The sequence below is a fragment of the Cucumis sativus genome, chromosome 4 (assembly GCF_000004075.3).
Source record: "Cucumis sativus cultivar 9930 chromosome 4, Cucumber_9930_V3, whole genome shotgun sequence".
Classification (NCBI taxonomy): Eukaryota; Viridiplantae; Streptophyta; class Magnoliopsida; order Cucurbitales; family Cucurbitaceae; genus Cucumis; species Cucumis sativus.
Genome location: NC_026658.2, coordinates 5738935 through 5760757, shown reverse-complemented (window position 1 = coordinate 5760757; position 21823 = coordinate 5738935). Strand labels below are relative to the sequence as shown.

At 35.1% G+C, this 21823-nt stretch overlaps 4 protein-coding genes across 11 annotated transcripts; 2 read left to right on the top strand and 2 right to left on the bottom strand.

Annotated features, from left to right (window-relative positions):
- The first annotated feature begins 2436 nt into the window (after positions 1–2436).
- LOC101211650 (protein ROOT INITIATION DEFECTIVE 3) lies at positions 2437–3759 on the top strand. Its single transcript, XM_011656042.2, has one exon. The coding sequence runs from the start codon at positions 2437–2439 to the stop codon at positions 3757–3759; it is 1323 nt and encodes a 440-aa protein (XP_011654344.2).
- A 628-nt stretch (positions 3760–4387) lies between these two features.
- On the bottom strand, positions 4388–7510 carry LOC101209756 (B-box zinc finger protein 22). The gene is made up of 3 exons (XM_004137180.3): positions 7063–7510; positions 5771–6202; positions 4388–5110 (listed from the first exon to the last, which is right to left on the bottom strand). The coding sequence occupies exons 1-3, from the start codon at positions 7243–7245 to the stop codon at positions 4832–4834; spliced, it is 894 nt and encodes a 297-aa protein (XP_004137228.1). The 5' UTR covers positions 7246–7510; the 3' UTR covers positions 4388–4831.
- A 1006-nt stretch (positions 7511–8516) lies between these two features.
- On the top strand, positions 8517–12865 carry LOC101209267 (E3 ubiquitin-protein ligase CCNB1IP1 homolog). Of its 8 annotated transcripts, none has more exons than XM_011654998.2 (9): positions 8520–8765; positions 10142–10267; positions 10383–10455; positions 10748–10793; positions 10917–10947; positions 11142–11397; positions 11496–11659; positions 11869–12106; positions 12491–12865. In XM_011654998.2, exons 2-9 carry the CDS (start codon positions 10198–10200, stop codon positions 12495–12497), a joined length of 885 nt encoding a protein of 294 aa, XP_011653300.1. In that variant the 5' UTR covers positions 8520–8765; positions 10142–10197; the 3' UTR covers positions 12498–12865. The 8 variants fall into 8 exon arrangements, with proteins under 8 accessions (XP_011653301.1, XP_031740265.1, XP_011653300.1 ...); XM_011654995.2 differs by having other exon boundaries at positions 11839–12106; XM_011654994.2 differs by having other exon boundaries at positions 8524–8765; positions 10093–10267; positions 11839–12106.
- Positions 12866–13052: 187 nt separating this feature from the next.
- On the bottom strand, positions 13053–17130 carry LOC101209512 (NADH kinase). The gene is made up of 5 exons (XM_004137179.3): positions 16869–17130; positions 15795–16040; positions 14968–15048; positions 13755–13906; positions 13053–13649 (listed from the first exon to the last, which is right to left on the bottom strand). Exons 1-5 carry the CDS (start codon positions 16971–16973, stop codon positions 13241–13243), a joined length of 993 nt encoding a protein of 330 aa, XP_004137227.1. The 5' UTR covers positions 16974–17130; the 3' UTR covers positions 13053–13240.
- Positions 17131–21823: the final 4693 nt, after the last annotated feature.

Below are 21823 nucleotides of genomic sequence, written 5' to 3'. Positions count from 1 at the left end.
ACAGGTAAGCTACAGAAAATTTCTCATTTACATATTATGTAAATGGAACTTTCTATGGCTTACATGTTCGGTTCTCGATCTCGTCAGTTTTTTGCTCCTCTTTTGTCAATCAATTTTTCTGGAACCACCAGAGCAAGGGTCATTTACATGTGAAGCAACCTCATATTTCTTTCGACGTAACTCATAATGATGTTCAACTTTCGTCTTTGCACATTCTGTCATTTTTTAATTTTTGGATTTGAAGTCCTTATACACGGTCAGAAAATTCTTGCACCTAAACTCTTATATAGTCTTCTCATATTCTTCCTTTTCTTTCTTTGTTGCTTCAATAGCATATTGTAATTATGAAATATACAACAAATTTAATATCAAATATACATACAATATACAATCTATATATACAATATAAATACAAAGTTTTAATATAGTTTTATGTAATTTTGAATAAAAAAAACAGACAGAGAACAACCATTCTTCAATTTTGAATTTCGACTTCAGTTTTAACTTCAATCTTATATCTCTTCCTAATAATACTAAATCGATCACTAAATCAAAATCTAAATACTAAAACTAATTTGAAATCTAAAACCTAATACTAATTTGAAATCTAAATACTAAAATTATTTAACTAAAACAAAGCAATAATAATAATTTAGTTAAACTAATTAACTAAAACAAAACAATAATGAAATCTTAGATTCTGTTCATGTACGAAACATTCCTCAACTTGCACTCTTTATAGTAAACACTTATAAATATAGTTTATATGGAAAAGAAAAATACAAAAAATTTACAATTTAAAAAATAAATATGTAATACTTCACGATAAATAAATCGAATCTCATATAATTAAAAGTATATATAAATTATCTCACATTAAATGCTCCAAACTAAAATAAATAATAAATAACTAAAGTTAAATTTAAAATTAACTCAATAAGAAAACTTTTTTTTCTTCATATGTTTGTCGTACTGAATTTCTTTGTCTTTTTCATTTTTTTTAATAATATTAATCATAATGATGGATAGTGTTGTCATTTGAACGTTACGTTTATTTAAATTTGAAGGACAATGTGCCTTATGAAGAAAAAAAATGGTGATTTTAAACTTTTTGATGTAATTAAGGCTATATATTTAAGTTATATAAGTTAAAACCCCTAAAAAGAATTCAACATGATTTACCATATTCATGTATTTTTTACCATATATTTGCAATATTGAAAAAGATGATGATATAGATGCTAATATGTTATTATTATTGTTTTTTGTTGCAATTCCCCAGTTATAAGATTGATGTATTTTAAAGGAAAACTGCAATCATATGACAAAAAAATTTAGAAACAAATAGCTCATAGCACATTTTTTTTTACATTTTGCGAATGTAATAAATATGACAAGTAATTAATGATATCATACAACTATTAGAAGACTATTGAAGGATTATCAGAGAGTTATCTACTTTTAAATTTGCTACTTTTGCAATTTAGAAAATGTAGTGACATGAACCCTATTATCAATAAATTTTTTGCTACTTTTGGAGACGGCCAATGTGACTTGGAACCTCTTAGATCAAAGTTAGGTCAAATAAAGAGTAGACTTCCTAACTTCACTTTTTTTAACTCTTAAAAGCCAAACACCCCAATGTTTTCATTTATTTTGAATTTGATAAGTTTAATTAAATATTTCCTAAACCTACAAAGAAGAGAAAAGTCTAACCCTCCTAGAAAAATAATATGCATCTACTTATTTTTCTTAATAATCTAAAATTTTAATAGGAATGCAAAACGTGATCAAATAAAAAAAAGTAAACCTTGTGACATTAAGAAAAATGAGTCGATGTTGTAGTAATATGAATTTCTAACTAGATTTTATTCAAATATAATAATTACTGATGATCAATTACACCATAATCGACTACCTACAACAACCAACTTCGTCGGTCATCTCTAATAAAAACTGAATGACCAACTCTACGAATTATATGCTAAAACTTAATCCATAAAAGTAATTCTTAAATACACATGAAATTTATCACTTCACAAGGTTTGATAGTCTTCTTTTGTAAGTTATTTTTTTTCCTTAACTCATATCTAAAGTGAAAATGTGAAGTTCTAACTTTCGGTGATATAACGTTGAACGAGTTGTTTATAGTTTTTTTCACAACAAAAAATGAGAGAGATCAAAATAAGAATTAAACCGTTTTTTTTATCAAAGGAAACAAACCGAGTTAGAATAAAGCCAAAATGACCTAACCAAAACCAATGAATTTATAGCAAATCTTGCCATAGTTGAATTCCACTTATTGTCATTACTCTAATAGGAAAAAGAGGCAGACATATCTTTAAGAAAAATGCATTGTTTTCAACGCCCATAACCATTAAAACTTGCAGCTTCTTGCTTTATCAAATTCTTCACTTTCATACCTTTCACATGACCATGCCATCTTCTCCACAAGAAGTTGTCCTTGCCAGCTCTCCTGATGGACCCATTGTTGCCTATGATGCCTCCACAGGCACCCATCTGGCCAGCTTCAACAGTAGCCGTTCGCCTCGCCGTGGCATTACCCGAGCCGGGAAAAGTTTCATAGCTGTTTCCCACATTTGCCCAGTCACTGCTTCGGGCTCGATCCATATTTACAATTGGTGGACTTCATCTGCCTTCCAATGCCTAACTGTCCCTGAACCCGTTGCCCCTCTCACAGCCACTCCTGATGGTTTTTATCTGTTTGCTGGTGGCCTTTCAGGCTACATCCATATTCTCTCTCTTCCATCAGGGGATGTTCTCAACTCTCTACCTGCACACAAAAAGCCGGTATCTTGCCTTAAACTTAGTGCCGATGGGTCACTTCTCATTTCAGGTGGGGATGATGGCACAATCGTTGTCATGCCAATCTTTCAACTTGTACAAGCCAAACCACGAGAAAATGCAACCGAACACATTCTGCATCAGTTTTTAGCACATACTGATTCAGTAACTTCCATTTACTCGGGCATGGGGATATCCAGTACCCAAATAGTCTCCTGCTCATTGGATGGCAGATGCAAACTTTGGAACTTGCTCTCAGGAACCATCTTGCACACCGTGGTATTCCCTTGTGCCATTTTCAGTGTGGTCTTAGAACCATCAGAGACAGAATTTTTCGCTGCAGGATCTGATGGCTTGGTGTACAAGGGATCGTTGGGACATAACAACAAACGCCGTAGGGGCACAGACTATGAACTAATTCCACAAATCTCCAATGACTTAGTGTATAGGCGCTCATTGAGGCATAAAAACAAACACCTAACAGGCACGAGCTCTGAACTAATTCCATGGTCGACAAAGCACGAGGCTGCAGTTGTTTCTATAGTCATAGTAAACGAAGGAAAGCACTTAATATCTGCAGCAGAAGATGGGAGCATCTGGGTCTGGGAAGTGAAGAAAGGGCAGGTCATAATGGCCCTTGAAAATGAGATGGGAAGCATAAGCGATTTGGTGATGGCCACAGAAAGAAGCCATGGTAAAGAACAGTGTGTCAAAACAGACAGCCATGGAGGAGCAATGGAAATCAGTGAAAGGTTTAGATTACCCATTAAAATGTTGGGGTTGTCAATAAAACAAACAGTTGAAATGCAAGGCGAGGTGGGGGCGGCCGGAAGCGACGTGAGTAGAGCCATTGAGATGCTGGAATCTGCCATTGCTGTGTATGAGAAGATGTTGGAATTAATCCTCAAGGAAGCCAAGGCAAGCTACAATCAAAGAGAAGAAACACAGGGATAGTGATAATATAAGGTCATGCAAATCCATTCCCCCAACATCTAATTTTGCAAATTTTTACTTCCATGGATCAATACTATTCATAATTAAACATAAATCGACCATATTTACAATTTAGAGTCAAATCAATATCACTCAACTTCTGACGTTGATCCCCTCAACTGATAGTATAATATAATGTCATTTGAATGTAATTCGCTCGCTTATGAAATAATTAATGTTATTAATATCTCCGATTATTTTTGCTTCATATAACTTATACAAGTATATATTTCTCTTTTTAATTAAAAGAAGTGTTAAATGGAAGTATGTTACATGAAATTGCAATGACAAATTTCCTATATATCCTACACAGAGAATTTAACACTAGCCAAATTGCATCATAAACCATCATCTTAAATTTCGACCATTCAATTCAATCACCACTCCACAAAGATGAAAAAAAAGAGGTTATCCTATTTGCAAAGGACTTAAGAAAAAGATTTACGTAAACCCATTTGGTGACATTTTTGAATGAAAAGACTAACATAAAGGAACAAGAATCAAAAGTATATAATAGCGGGATAAAGCAAAGTCCATCTCCTGGCTTAAAACAAAATCGTCATATTTAATCTAATGATGACACCCACAATGAAGAAATAATATGATCTCAGTTGAAGTTGAGAGAGATTTCAATTACACAAACAGGAATAAAGCCAATTACATGTGCACAATGAAAGAAGGGGTACAAGCCTGAAAATGGCCAAGACATAACATTGATTCTTCATAATTTATGTAAAACTACAAATAATCAAGAAGGTCAACGTGATTTGAAACATAATCATATGATGTTTGAAATAAATCTGAAAAAAATACCTAATAGGTCAACTAATGCACAGGTTTTATTTCTACATCAATGTAACAAATCCTAAACTATAGTGGTTACGTTACAAGGTATATATTTCAAGCAATAATCTTTGGTCGTGTCCACTTATTATAATTCAATTGTAAATGAAAGCCTATAAACACACAACAAACCGAGCAGGGGTTCGTTCACAACGCTAGCAATGAAGTTCCAATGCTAGAGCTCAAACGTCTAGAACTGTCTTCTTCGTTTTGAAAATGTACCATTACGTGAGCAATGTTGAACCTTTTCTGAAGAACAGATGTCAGGAACAAAAACAGCACCATCCATAGAATTATGGTAACTCCTTGGCCAGTATAAGCCTGATGCTGTAGGTGGAGAGGGAATCTGAGGCACAGCCCAGGAAGCTTCTGGAACCTGACCCAAGCATTCATCGTCATCGTCCAGTTCGATGTCAGCAGCTCTCAAAACTGGTGATGAATCGGAATCCCCAAGCTTTCCACTATCAGCCTGATACATTTCACCAGCAAGGAAAACCAGAAAGTTTTTGCATCAGTATTGGCAATAGTATGAACTTACAAAGCATATTTTCCCCAATCAGTCCACTTTCTTGAAGTTAACTTTTCCGAGGATGGGATCACGGGATAGTAACATTACATACACAAATCCACCCACAACCCCAAAGAAATCTATGAACGCCCTATAAAGTTTGCATCTTAGAGATCATCAAGCAATTACTTATTTAGAATAACCCTATGCAAAATCTATGATTACAGACTCAAGTCCTGAGTATTCTCCACTAAAAAGCATCGGCACTCTGGAAAGAATAGTTTACTTGTGTGCCACGCCTAAGCATCTGTTATATCTTTCCAGTTTCCGTCAGCGTTGAAGGGTGTATGGTATAGATGGAGAAAGTACTCAGGCTACACAAGATGTTTACTTATAAGAGATTTGCCATGTGAGTGGCATCCAAGGAATAGAAGGACTATTAAATTCCAGAAGCAACACCAAGCATTATCAACAGCTAAGAGTGGTCAAGATTCTGCGACTGTAAACAAAATCGACAAGGTTGGGGCTGGCATTCCATATAAATGTAAACAAGAGTTCAACTTGGATGGTAAATGCCAACCATCATATAAAGTTCATTGCATTAAAAAACCATGATCATACCTTGGATGATCCGTTGTCCATATACCCATAGTTCTGATTGAATCCGGTCAGACTAATAAGCTCATCCATTTGCCACTGTGAAAAGCCACCAGAACCAGAATCTCCGCTTCCAGTAAGCAACGTTCTATTTGCCATAAAGTCCTCAGATCCACCTAGTACAGACAGGCTTCTGCTGAGTTCAGAAGGAGAAGGCATCGCAAATTCCCTTTCAGATGGTGGTCTAATTTTAATCTCCGTAGACTTCTCTCGAGAATGTGACTTAGCCATGGAAGAACAAGCAACAGGATCAGTAGGCTCGAGTGCCACTTTCACACCAGTAAGCAGAAAGCGTTGATGACCAGTTACATAAGTATTTGCCGTGTGTATAGCAACATCACACTTTCTGCAAAGTAATGCCCGATCCTCTAAACAGAAGATATATCCACTAGCTTCCTGCAAGAAATCCCAGATAATTCAGAAAGAGTAACATTCTCAACAGATAAAGGGGCTTGAAAAAGAAAGAAAATTCACTATTGACTGACATTCTCCCAAGAACATATAACAAACATACTACCCAGTTATGCATGAGAAAGATAGGAGGGACTATGCCTGTTTCTTAACAGCACCATGAACTTGAACTGAATAATGCTACATAAAACAGACTACCCAAACATAAAAAATACGGCAGAGAAGAAGGAGAAAGAGAGAGAGAGAGAGAGAGAGAGGAGAAAATTGCAATGCTTATATTACCCCTCAACTGTCCACCTGTAAGAATGTTTCAATTCCAGACTCTCTTTTAGACATCACTGACCTAAAAAATGAAGTACGATTTCCTCTTTTAATAGATTGGAAAACATTCAACACCCTAGAAAATCTTTAAAATCTATTTACCATAATTTCAAACTTCTAAAACTGCCCATAGATTCATCTTGAGCTGGAACCAGCTTTTCTTTCATTTGCCAGTAGGATTATCATTAGCCCTTTATAAGATCTGGACATAAATATTTATAATAAATTTAAAACAAAAATATAAAGAAACTCATGGGATTTGGCAAGCATATTCAATTACTCCTTGATCTTTTATTTTGGGGTGTATACATAATCAATCTACTTCAGTCTATGGAACTCAAATTCATAGTAACACAATCAAATTTGATCGTAGAAGCTAAGTCCCAATCTAAGTATTACCACAAAAAAAAAAAAAAAAAATTATTCCAAAAATTTCATTAACACATCACAACTCTCCAAACCCATCTGTCTCAATTACTGAAATGGATGAAACGGTAAAGAGAGTGAGTAACTATAACTCATACCTGACAGATGTCGCATTTAGGCATCTGAGATGAAGAACCAGAGAGAGGAACTCTCTGGTGCTTGCTTGCAAGCTTGTTGGCCGCATGAATCTTCTCATCGCAGGCCCAGCACAGCGCCGCCTCATCAGCACAACACAGAACAGTGGCTTCAGCCATCTCACAGACGTTGCACTGAATCTTCATCTTCAAATATCTAACCTTCTCTCGAATCCTCTAAATCCCATTCATAATCATTGAATCTCTGTGGGAAAAACCCAAGAAAAGAAAAAGAAAACTTTGGCCCTATTACCTGGTTTTGAGAAGAATCAAAGCGGTAGTTAAAGCTGATAAAGGAAAAAAGAAAATATTATTTTGAGCGAAGATGGAAATCAAAAGGAATAAGGTTCCTTGGGGAGCAAGTGGATGAAGTTGAGGAGAGGTTTAAGAAGGGGATTTGATTTGTGATTCGGAATGTGAATTCAGATTGATATTTTGGTATCAATTCCTCCCTCCAATTTTGTCCACGTTGCACCTCTGAGCTCCTGTCGTACTTCTTCACTCCCATTACGACATGTCGTTCCCTCCTAATATCATATCATATTCATATAGTGACCTTGCTATGTCCACAAATCCAACTTTTTCTACCATTAATTAATTAATTCACTCATTCAATTCAGGTTCTTTCTTCTATACTTTTCTAGAAAATTATATATGACGTTAATTCTATGCAACCCAATACATACTATACTCATTATCCCTCTCACATTATTGGTTCTATCCAAATTTTAAATTAACTTATTTTCTTTAAAAAAATTAAATATTACTTATTCAAATCTCCATTAACGGTAAATTTATACTACAAATAAATAAAAACTTAATACCGATGTGGTGTTAAGTCATACAAAATATTCTAAATTGTGATAGGTTTAAGTTATAGATTTTTTCTCATTTGAACGTTTTACTTTTTACAAGTCTTCTTAGCTCTTTTAGGCTCTTACTAAGAATCTATCCATAACGATCAATTCTAAGGTTTCTTTTATTACTTTTTGATCAATTAGGATCCAACTAGTTAGATCCATCAAAAGAGTAACTCAACTAGAAAATGTATAACTTCGAACTTATTTTTTAAAAACCGACTCTAGAGTATTGACTACAACTAACGAGTGTATCCAACAACTCCGTGTATATGTAGTAAAAAATAGTTAAACATAACTAATTATACTCATTATTATTTAAACTAATTAATAATAAAGGCTAAAAATATGTATTTAAAAAATTAAGGGTAACCTAAATTTAGAAATCTGTAAATAATCACACGTTTGAATTAAAAATAAAATTATAAGATTTTAAAATCTATTGAGAGAGAGAAAAGAAAAAGAAGGTATTTGAAATTTAGGAACTAAAAATCAAGGGGTTAGAAAGATATTTTTCTCCCCCACAAATGGCCATTTATTTTTCGTATAAATTCAGTTTTTCAAATTTCATTCCTCACATCACCAAACTGCGAAGTTTGTCTTTTTGTGTATTCGCGTAGTAATAGAAATATCAACTTCGAAGGACATTTCCCGCCAAATTCGATCTTCAATTCATCCGTCCTTTTTGAGGTTTTCGATTTTCTCTTTTCTTCTGTGTTTTCAAGCGTTTATGTTATTTAGATTGTTCAGATTCACATTTCTATCGGAACCGGCATTCTCTGCACTGAAGAATTTCCCTACGATTTCGAGGTATAATTGCTATCTTTTAACTTCCTCGCGCTTCATAATCTCACTGGAGTTTTCTTTCAAGCAGCGTTTATGATATTAGAGAGTATTTCCGAGTTTTGACTTGTTACGAGTGAAATGTTATTTCCTGATTTCACGTTCCATTTTCTATTCGGTTGAATTTTATATTCTCTTTTTTCCAGTCATGCGAGCTAGATATTTTCGTGTGTTTTGTTTTCATTTTAAGTTAATTGTTGTTTCTTTGTTAACTAGCTCGTAGTCTGGAAATTATTGTTCTTCCAGTTCCCCTCTTGATATTTGGGATTTCCACCCTTTACCGATTGAAAAAAAAAAAAAAAAAACAAGAATGATATTGAGAAACCTCATTACTTTATCAAAAAGTTCGAAACTATCAATCAAAACCTGGTAGCTTCCCCGTTAATTTTTTGTTTATTTCATTTTGAGTCTTATAGTTTACTCAGTTTTTTGCTTTTAGGATTTTAACGTAAGTTACCACCATTTGTTACTATTGTTTCACATTAAATCTCTCCTGAACTTCAGAACGTGAGGTAGAATCATAGTATTTTGTCCTCTAATTGAAGTTATGAAGGATTTTTCTGCCTTTAGTGGGCCTAGTATTTCCGGCAATTGCAAATGGTTTGTTTTTATCTCTTGATTCTCTGCATGTTCAAAAGACAAGATTTTTTAATGTGCTAGTCCTCTATATTCTTTTTTTTTTTCTTTTTTTTCATGTGGACTGGAATTTTCGATATATAATATAAGCCGAGAAAAATGGAATTCTGAAGGGAACAAGTACAGCTGTTGCATTCAAGTTCTTTGGCTGGTATCTTACATATCCAATGCAAAGAACTCGACATATTCTCCTGCCCTGTACATCTTAAAACAACAATATCCGATTTAGATTATGAGTAACTGTTTCTGCCAGAATGCAATCACTTGACAGACGTTGCTGGATCTATTGCTTCTCATTCTCGTGGAATTTTTTTCCTTTAATCGTATATGGGTGTTGAACCTTTAGAAGATATGCTGTTTGCTGAATTTTTTTGAGTAGGCGAATTTATTGAATTTTAGGTGAGAAAACTGAAGTATCTTTATATCCATCGTTCAGATGGTAAGTGATTGGTGTTAAGATATCATAAAACCACTAGATTTCTTTTAGGAAGTAGAACTTTGTCTTTGTGGAGAGGGTGGTAGCATTAAGTGGACGCGATCCTCTGATATCCTTTTGTTATGAAAAGTGCTTCTGCTATTCACATTTATAAACTTTATGCACAATTTGAAGTCCTCAAAATCATTGATGGTGGTCAAAAAGTGATTTATTTTATTTCAGGACTTACAGTGAACATTGAAAGCTTGGATCGCTGATATTTTCGTTACAGGGTATATGATATTCCTAGCATTCCATGGACTTAGAGGGTGCTTCTGAGGGTTAATTATGAAATGCAATGCTTGCTGGAGGGAACTTGAAGGGCGAGCTGTCACCACAACTTGTGGTCACTTATTGTGTATCCTAAGCTTTTTTTCGTTTCACCATCGTTTAATTTGGTGAAATATTTGACCTACTATTATTAGTCAATGCAAATGGCTTGGTTGGATAAATTGTTCCTTAACGGTGTAAAGGCACAGAAGATGCAAGCAAGATCCTTAGCAACGATGGAGCATGCCCCATCTGTGATCAAGTTCTTTCTAAAAGGTGAAGGGTTTGTTATTATAACGCTTTCAAGTCTCAGCAATTGCTCAACTTACGTACTGTTTAGACAAGGTTTGCATTAGGCCCCAGACCCAGTGCACGTTTGATTTAAAAAAGGAAACGTAATTTTATTAATAGTATGTAAGCAATGTCTTATAGTACCCAACATCAGATCTATCATACCTATCATCTTCTTAGAAAATAGAGCGCCATTTAGACAAATTATTTTTCCATGGTTTACAGATTCAATAACAAAAATGATTTCATTCTCTTACATTCGGTTTCTGTTTAGCAGCCTCATGAAACCTGTGGACATCAATCCAAATGACGAATGGGCAAATGTAAGTATTTTCTTAAAAGGATTGCATTTAGCTTGGTAATATCTTTTAAAACTCTTCTAGCATTCTCGACTTTTTCAATGTCTGTTATTTTGATGCTGACATTCACTGCACAAAATATTGCAGATGGCCATGGCTGGCATATCACCCCAGATATGTATCTTTTGGAATGATCATCAATTATACAAAATTATGATAATTAATAATAAACCAGTCTCCAGAGTCTGGAAAACACTGCTTTGTCATTTTTTTAACAGTTGAGAAGGTAACTATAGTGGTGATGCATTCCCGTTGTACATAGGAACAATATGAAACATAAATTGTCTGTCACTTCTCCTTGACTGCTCCCAGTGATGAAAAGTGCATATAGAAGCGTAATGTTCTATAATGGACAAAAGGAATTGGAGATGCAGTACAAGATGAACAGACTCATGGCGCAATGCCGACAGAAATGCGAGGTAATGCAAGAAAAGTTTACTGAGAAACTAGAGCAGGTACATTCTGCATACCAAAAGATGGCCAAGAGATGCCAGATGATGGAACGAGAAATGGAGAATTTATCCAAAGACAAACAAGAGCTACAGGAGAAGTTTGCCGAAAAATCCAGGTCATCTCCTTTCATTTATTCTTCCAACTTTTTAACTGATTCAAGAGGCCATTTTCTGTTTTCAAGATCCTGATCCAGAAAATTCAATTGCATGTTAGGCAGAAGAGGAAACTAGATGAAATGTATGATCAATTGAGGAATGAGCATGAATCACTAAAACGTTCAGCGATCCAGCCCGTGACTAATTTTTATACAAGAAATGAGTCTGATTTGTTCTCAAACCCCGTTAATTTGATGGATAACAGAGAAGCTACGAGGAAAGGTAAACTTTTTCTCTTTCTAATTTTACACAATCGATATTTCTTTCATATCATGCTTTTCAGTTGTGACATAAATACTGTTTAATAATATCTCATGTTACTGTTCTAGTATTTTTCCGAAATAATATCTCATGTTACTGTTCTAGTATTTTTCCGAAACAAGTTGACTTATTTCTTGCAGACTGGATGGTTTCTGCTCCTGAAACTCCAGGACCAAGAGAAGAAATATGGCCGACAAGACAGAATAGTGGGAACTCTGGTCACTTCGACATCTCCGTTGGGTCACCGGCAAAACAAGCTGCTCCAATGGCAATGGAAGCTGGGAACAGAAGAGCTGGAGCTCACACTGCATTTGGAAGTGGAGCTGGAAATCCCTCCATGACTCTCCGAAACTTGATTCTGTCCCCAATCAAACGACCTCAGCTCTCTCGTCGTCCTCAAATGTTCACGTAAGTAATATTTGAAATCTCATAATTTTGAGGGATCTTACAGGATTTGGGTTAAATTATTCATTTAACTTTCTTGTTATTTTCATTTCCAATCAATAACCTCATTATATTAGTAAATTTTTTCTTTCTTTCTTTTTTCGATAAAACTTTTTCATCTTTTTTGAGTTGAAGAATAAGACAAGCCATCTAGGTTCAATCAACCACCCCCACACTTTGTCGAAAAAAAAAAATCTTTCTTCCCTTTTTCAGTTACCACACAAAAACAATGTTAAATACATTCATATCAAACCTTTTTCATTTCAAATTAAAATTAAAGAGAGTTCTAAACTTGTAGATTCACCCCTTTCTACTCTCTGTAGCTGATTTATAATACTGTCATTGTAGATTGTGAGATGGAAGTTAAGTAGTTGAAATTTGGTGGGCAAAAGCGCACAGATCAATTGGCTTCCTCGACGGTTCTCTCTTCTTTCGTTTGGCAGTTTTGAAGCTATTGAAGGATTACAGAAGAAAATAGGATGCACCTTTTATCCTCTCTTGCTGTTTTTAATCATTCGGTTCATGAACCAACGGAATATTACACTGATTAACTCCCAACACCTACACATTTTTTATTTCTTGCGTGAGCTTTGATCTTCACTACATGAAAGAAAAAAGAAAACCCCCCAACAGACACAAATGTAGAAATCATTATCAACTAATTCGATGCAACATTATGCAAACAGCGTTCTTCTGAAGAAGGGTTGCCCTCATTTCCTTTCCTGAACAGAGAGCAATTTTTTGGCGTAGGGTTTCTTAACTTTTAGTTTGATATGTTACCCAAAAGTTTGATGTTAACATAAAGAGTGAATTAACAATTTCATTATACCTTTAAAATGTTGAAGAAGTGCCCTTTTAAACCTATTTTAGTTTAAGGTTTGTTTACCTACCAATTAATATTTCAAAAACAAAAAAAAAGTCAGCTGAGACATCAACGTTTCCATCGCATCACTAGAGGTCAATTTACAACCACTAATTCTTATATAATTACAAGTTGATTCAAAATCTTGAATTAGAAGATAACCTAAACTTCATACTTAATCACTTACTCAAAATAAAATCTTATGTTTGCCGATGAAGCTGCATATATGCATTTACCTACAATTTTGAATGTGTATGTTGCTCTGAAACTTCTTCTGCCCCAACTGTGTTCATCATCTGATGGGGCAAGAAAACTCTGAGACTCGGAGCCTTTGAGGATATTTCAACAATGTCGCCATATTGGATAGGATGACAAACATGTGAACCATCGATATATATCATGCCCTCATTACAAAGCCATGCCATTTCAATCGATTGATCAGGCGATATTGTTCCATGCATATAACTGTACAGCTTTCCTGGGGCAATGGGCTCTCGTACCATGTACTGAAGCTTCTGTGATAGAATGGGCATAGGAAATCCACCTGCAGATAGCATTGCAGCTGTTGATCCAGCAGCAGTCGAAACTCTTAGACCACTCGATCGACAGTTCAACAAAGGCAAACATGACTGCTCGTTCCTAATTCTGTAGAGTGGAAGAGGTTAATGAAGATAACTTAAACAAAAGGAAGAGGGTAGAAAGAGGAACCAACATGTGGATGTAGAATAATGCGAGAGTACAATTTCTTACTTGAACGAGAATCGAGAGACCGATGCAGGACACGGATGTGCAATTAGTACGTCATTAAGAGGATATTTTGAGAGCAGCTCCGAATTTACAGATAAAGATATCCTTGACAACTTGGAAGGAACTGCCTCACCATTAAGGATGCTGTCTAATACCTGTATGTAGTTGTATTTTCCGGTGATAACTAAAAGGATCTGACCTTATAGGATTGAATTTTACAAGAATCCAACTATGTAGCAAATTAAGGTGTCCATTACACTCACTCCTTGTATCCCATTCTTCCGACTACAGCTACAATATTCTTCAAATAGAATATAAATTAAATCAACAACCAATATATTCGATATTTTTATTAATCTCTATCATTTCCATAAAATTGAGCGATAACTATTCAATTAATGTTGCAGCAGCAGTTCGTCAAATATTTTACTTAATCCTTACTCCATGATGTGGCTCGAGCTTTGCTTAATTGGTTAAAGCATTATATTTTCGACCACTAGACCAAGGATTTGAATCTACCTCCATGACTTTAATTCTTCGTAGCCCCTTAGTCATCTTAACCTTTTCTAAAATTTTTAATGAATAAATTAAGAAATATTCTCCCAGACACCTCCTTTCCTTTCTCTAAGTAATCTCTTCCCAAGCCCTGTTCTCTTATACTTTCATTCATCTTGTTGTCCACCGTGCTACTTTATACAAAGAGAATCATTTAAATCTTTCAATTTTTTTAGACTTCCCACAATTACAAAACTCTTAGTTCTTACCCTCGCTGCTGATTTTCGCTGGTAATCTAATTTGATGGTTTTCTCTATCTGGTTTTCCCTCGGCTTATAAACGGTCTTCCCTACACACATTTATATAAAGATGAAACCCCTTGCTAAATGCCTCAAACAGTGCCTTGGAAAGTTCATAAGATCCTTTACATGTTCCACTGAAACGAAGTTGCTATTGCTAACAAACATGATATACCATTTTTTGAATAAGGCAACATCAAATTTAACAGGTAGAATAGGCGTCAAAACTTATACTACTCAAAATAAGATACTGGCCAACTCAATCATTTGAAGGCACAAATTCTTTAGAGCTAAATATTGTTTCCCAAAACCAGATTAATCCTGCTATTACTAACATACATAGATCATTGTCAATACTAGAGAGAGGGCAAATTGAAATCTAAAGCCAAACACCATTTGAATCCAAGGTAAAGCAGACTTACTTGCTCAAAGTTATTGACAGTGGCAGCACATAGATGGCCTGTGCTTCTTGAAGCATCAAACTCATTGCTGAACTCTTCAACCTAGACCAGAAAACATCTGGTAAATACTGTATAAAGTAATAAGGGCAACTTTGGGGCAATGAGTGAATTTTTATAATCTTGAATTATTATGGTTGGGTTATAAGAGTTTGTTTTTGGGGTGTATATTGTTTTAGTTCTAGTTAATAATAGTATGTGTTATGTGAGTAAACTATTTTAGTTTGGTAACGAAATAGTAAATACTGTAGCATAATACAAAAAATATTAATGTAAAATAGTAAAACGGTAGCGAATGGAGATTTTGAAATGTTGTTTACTATAGTTAATTGGGGACTTTTAAACAATATTTATTGTAGCAAGAGATCACTATCGTAGTTTTAGATAGTCCTTGCCCCAAATGCCCTGTAAAAGGTTAAATTACAAATTTAAAGATGTGTGTATCTATCTATTCCCCAACCTTAAAACATTTCATTGACATCTTAGAACTTTGAAGTTATGATACATGGAGGATAGTTCGATATAATACAGTATCATGTTTAATAAAAGAACTTTGATCACACCATTATGCAAATTTTCTAGAATTTTGTACCAACTCGACCAATGCGGTGTTTAATATCATTATTGACAATGATAGTGATTCCACATACTCGTTGTTCAAAGGCCAATGACATAATTGAAACCGGGATTTCATTTTCAATGAAAGAGTGGTTTAACTAAAATAAATCTCCACCAATAGTTAATCCTTTCCAAGGGATTCAAAGTAATGCATAATCAAATCACACAGTTACCTCATCCACTTGTGTAGGATCAGAATTTACTCCAAGAATAGGAATGGACTCATCTAAGAAATGGCTGGCACGCAATAGGGTGCCATCACCACCAACCGTAACAACAAGGTCTACGTTGGTAATTGGCTCAGATAAATCATTGCGTAATACAGGTTCCCAATCCACATGCTTCTGCTGCAAAATATCCTTACAAACATCTATAGCTTCCCTGTGTACCTCCTGCCTGTTCTCGAGGTGGCGTAAGATCTGCAATGACACAAACATCCAACATAAAGCAAAACATGAATCAACTAAGAACATAATAAAAATAACTAAAATTTTCCGATATGGGAGCCAAAAGAAGAAATAAACAAAGAGAACGGCCTCACACAAATCTGTTAATTTTACAACCAAACTAGCTGCTCTCAACATATATAATTTAATTCCAAATGGTCTAACTTTAAACTTGAACAGAACAAAGAAGAATTGAATGCTCACAAAGAAGGCAGAAATAGACACTAGTCACATTTCCTCAAAAATTAATAATGCCCATTTGAAGAAAATCCCCATTTTAGTCATTGCCATCAATCTTCTATCAAATTTTGAATTAATTTCAAAATATGATAGTTCTCAATAATTGTCCATAGATATGTCTACACATGAGATAGATGAAATCAAAATACATACATGCATAAACCACATTATTGTTAGGTAAATTACAACAAATTGATAACAAAAACTAAAACAGTCAATAATACTCTATGTACATTTTTCCCATATTAAGGCAAGCACCTTGATTAATCCAATGAGCATTGGAATTTATGTGGAACTTTGAACCCATACTTCAAAGTTTCATTACTTGTTTTTTCTTTTCACTATCTAAAGCATCACTATGAAATCCGACGTGAAGTAGAGTTAAAAGGAACAAAAATCCAATGCAAGTTCGAAGTATTCCCACACATAATTGCAAATGACCATCAAAAGTAAACGCAAAAACCCATCAAGAAAGAAGATGGGTATCAGAAGCATCAATAAATGAACTTCCACACAACTATAGAAGGTTTGGATGAGAATAAAAGTCGAATGAGGATTAACCTGTGGGGTGGTGACGCGAGAAAAGGCATCAGAATGGAGAACAGGGTTGGCATCAAATGGCTTAAGAAACAGAAGTAATCTCTTCATAGCCATTCTCTCGCACATAAAAATGGGGTTCGAAGGAGAAAGTTTGGAAATGGGACAAACGGAAGTGAAGACGGTGCAGAGATCGACGTCGGCCTTTCTGATACGTTCGGCCGATTACAAGATCTTTCGGGTCGGGTCAGGGTTTTAGGGCCTTGAACATTAGCATTCACACCTTTTAATTTAAGAGATAAATCTAAATAACAAACTCACAATAGCTCATTCCAAAAAATATTAAGATTTATAGCAAAGTTGTTGACTTATACTCGATTATACCTTTTTATAGAATATATCGTGTATTTAAAAAATGAGACACAATATCATGTATTTACGAATATAGTGCATTTATAAAAAATATTTGACTTCTGTAAATCTTTTAACTAAATATGATATTTTATTGCATGAGAATATGACACTAACATCTAAAAGAAATGGCGATTATTTTTATCAGATTTTCGCATTCTTATGATTTAAATAAATTAATTAACGATTTATTTCTTTAGATATGTTTAATAACGATTTGAATTCAAATTTTAGGTAATACCCTTAAAATAATGGCAAAGATAAATTCAATAATTTTTTACTCTTATATTTCATACGGTTGAGTATGCAGTTTTTTGTCAATTAAATTTTGCCAATTCATCACAACAAATATTGTGATAGTTATTTTTTTTATTGGATTTTGGATAATTAAGTTTATTCAACCAAACCCAATTCAGGTTCAATAAACAAATTGACTCAAGCCCAAGCTCAACAAGCAAATTGGCCCAAGTCCAAACCCAACAAGTAAAAGTCCATGAAATTTCTCTATAAATAGATATATTTGTCATCCATTTAAGGGATCTTGGATTGGAGGAAGAATTTAAGCTCTGAAAAATTGAATATTAAACTTCTATAAGTTCTCAAGATGAGCAACCCACGGAAGACTTGGAAGACTTGGAAGATTAAACTTTACTTGGATTCTAGAAGATCGAAGTTCAGATCGCAGATCGACTTGCAACTACAACATCCTAAAGATCGAAGATCGAGAAGCCCTAAGTTTTAACTGGTATTCGAGAAAAAACATCAAATGAGTATATACTAGTGATTGTATTCGTTATATTCATAAATATACAAAATTCAGTTCCACGAATTACATTTCTTCGAAATTTCGTGTGAACAGTTTGGCACGTCTAGTGGGATCATCTCTACCTTTCACCTCTTTCTCTTTTTGAAGAACATCTCTAAGGAAATCATGACATCTCAAAGCAACATTTCCAAAGATCTATGTGACATCAGCAAGCAACCAAATACTCGTAGTCGCTCAAGGGAATTTCATTCATCTGAGGATATGTCACCCTTTGAGGTCGCAAAGAATATTTGGGAACAAATCTCTAGTCCACCAAAAGGTGAAATTTTAATCAAAGAAAATCCTATGATTGATGAACACAACTCATCTTCTGAAAGCCCAAATGAGGAGGTACCTCATCCAAACATAATGTCAGTTATGGTGACTGGCGTGGATACAAGCGAAAATAGAATGGTCGAGTTTGGAAAGATGGTCAACATGCTCATGAAGGCACTTGAAGAAATGGGCTATAAGATTGAATCTCTAAATAATCAGATCGTGACGCTGCTGAATCAAGTCATACACATACTATCAAGAATGTTGACAAAAGAAAGACAACTATACAAGAAAGTCAACCACAAAATTTGATTTCAATTGCATCTCTCTCTGTCTAGCAATTGTAGGAGATGATTGCAAACTCCATCAAAACTCAATATGGTGGACTCGCTCAAACTTTCTCTTTGTATTCCAAATCGTATACGAAGAGGATCGACAACCTAAGAATGTCGAATGGGTACCGGCCACCCAAGTTCCAACAGTTTGATGGAAATGGCAACCCAAAACAACATGTTGCTCATTTTATTAAAACATGTGAAACTGTTGGTACATGAGGAGATTTTGTTGGTCGAACAGTTCGTCCAAACTCTCAAAGAAAATATTTTTGATTGATACACAAACTTGGAGCCTGAATCCATCAGCAGTTGGGAGTAGCTTGAGAGGGACTTTCTCAACCGTTTTTACAGCACTCGTCGTATTGTCCGCATGATAGAGCTAACTGTCACCAAGCAGCGAAAGGGTGAGTTAGTCGTCGATTATATTAAACGTTTGAGAGCATTAAACCTTGATTGCAAAGATATATTAACTGAATTGTCTGCTGTAGAGATGTGTACTCAAGGAATGCATTGGGAACTCCTGTACATCTTACATGGAATAAAACCCCGCACCTTTGAAGAGTTAGCAACTAGAGCTCACGATATGGAGCTAAGTATTGCTAATAGAAGGAACAATGATTTACTGGTTCTAGAAGTTAGAAAAGAGAAGAAAGAAGTGAAGAGCACCTATAAGGTATTGAAAGGTGCTACCAAAGAGGCTATGGTCGTCAGCACGACCCCTTTGAAGTTTATCTCCAAAGAGAAGAAATTTGAGAAACGCCAAGAAGAAGACGAAAAATGTGTCCGACGTTGAAAGAAAGACAATAAAAAGTTTATCCTTTTCCAGACTTCGACTTACCTAATATGTTGGAGCAACTACTGGAAAAAACAACTCATTCAACTTTCTGAATGTACACGACCTGCAAAAATGGGAAGGGTAAAAGATCACAATTACTGCAAATTTCATAGGGTCATTGATCATCCCGATGAGAAAATGTTTTGTGTTGAAGGAGTTGAATTTGAAATTAGCTCTAGACAAAAAAGATTGAGCTAGATCTCGATGATGTGACACAAACAAATCATGTCGCAGTAATAATTCATCTGGATGGTCGATTACCTGGTGCAAGGAATTTGATCCAATTTGGGTCTTTAGAGCCTATCTTCATATATTCTTCACCGGAGACCTTACAAAAAATGATTACCTCCAAATTGTTGGCTCCAAAGAAGAAGAAAAGCAGGTAGAGGATGTTGATGAGGGATGGACGCTAGTGACGCATCGAAAGAAGCACAAACAATATTCTGCTACAAAAGAATCTCGCTCATGCCGTGAGTACAGAAGAAAGAGTAAGTATCATAGAAGAAAAACAAGAATGAATGCGAGAAAGTTTCAGCCAATCACGGAAGAAAGTGAGGAACTTCCTCGACCACGACAGCCAATAACTCTGATGAACTTCTTCCCTAAAAACTTTCAAATTGAAATAGCTTCATGTCATGCGATCGGTACGACTAAAGAGGACGTTTCTCCTTCATATCCCGTGGAAGTAGCCACCAAGCCAGAGGAATTGCCTTCTTTTGACGTAAATGATTTTTTATCACTCCTGCGAGAAATCAAGGATACAATTATCGAGATGTTAAAAAATGATGATGTCTCGACTATTGCTGCACCACAAACTAAGTGTGTGATTCCTGTTGTATGTTGATAGCATTAAGTGATGAGGACTTGTTACTTGGGTCAAGGCTTCATAACCGACCCTTATTCGTGTCTAGAGATGTTCGAGAGCAAAAGCTCAATAGAATTCTCATCGATAATGGTTTTGCCATCAACATTCTGCCAAAATCAACCATGAATTAATTGGGTATCTCAATTGAGGAGTTATCAAGCAGTAAATTGGTGATTCACGACTTTAATCAAGGAGTACAACAAGCGAAAGGCATTGTTCGTTTGGAAACTGTCATAGGGGATTTGTAGGCAACCGCAATATTTCATTTGATCGATTCGAGGACCACTTATAAGAAGTTGTTAGGGCGTCCATGGATACATGAAAATGGAGTCGTAACTTCCACGCTCCATCAATGTTTTAAATTTTACAAACAGGGAGTTAGAAAGGTTGATGCCGTCACTAAGCCACTCTCAAAGGCTGAGTCGCACTTTGCTGATGCCAAATTTTATACAAAAGATGATGATGTAAGTGAAGTCATATCATCTGAAGTTCCTGTAGCCAAAGGCACTTATAAGCTCAAGCAAATAAAGATCATAACAAAGAAGTCAAATGAAGGTGATACACTCAATGGATGAAAAAATGACGAGTCAACAACTCAGGCTAAGTCTGAGGTGCCAAAGAGTGAAAAGATGACAATCCCACAAGAAAAAGCCATAAAATCCCCTATTTTACGCTATGTTCCTTTATCTCGACATCAGAAGGGAGAATCAGAATATTCAGAAAACTTAACGATTGAAAGCATCAAAATATTAAAGGAAAGCTTCACCACACCCCTTACCAAGATAGACAAAGGAGAAACAAAAAGATTTGAGAAAAGGCGTAGAGACATTCCTTCCAAAAAGACGAACAACTGAGTTGATGGCAAAGCATATAAGTTGATGGCAAAGGTGGGTTATGACTTCACAACTCGCATTGAACTTAAAGCGTGAAAATATTCGATGAAAGGACTGAACTTTCTCCTACACAAAAGAAGCTTAAAAAACAAGGATATTATATTCCTAATTTAAGAGTTGGAGTTGGATTTAATTCTTTCTAATCGATTCGAATATCAAATAAGGAAAAAAGTAAAAGTTGCAGACACATACCACATTACTGCTGAAGAAAGCAAAGACTCTTAAGAGGGCGAAAAAAGTCAAAGTCAAAGGAGTTCTATTTTTTATCGCATTACTTCTACTGTTGCACTCCTTCAGTGTTCCAGAGATTGAATACATCAACAGTGAAAGTAAAAGTCAAGGTTCAACTTCTGGTTCCATTCGATTATCTGCCTTCTAAAGGTTAAATACAACTTCAAAGAAAGTACAATTTGTAAGTCCAATTCCGGACGTAAGGGAATCTTCCTTTCAAAGGTTAAATACGACTTCAAAGAAAGTACACAATATGCAAGTCCAACTCCGGACACAAGAGAATCTGCCTTCAAGAGGTCAAAAGAAACCTTTTGTAGCCATCGCAAAC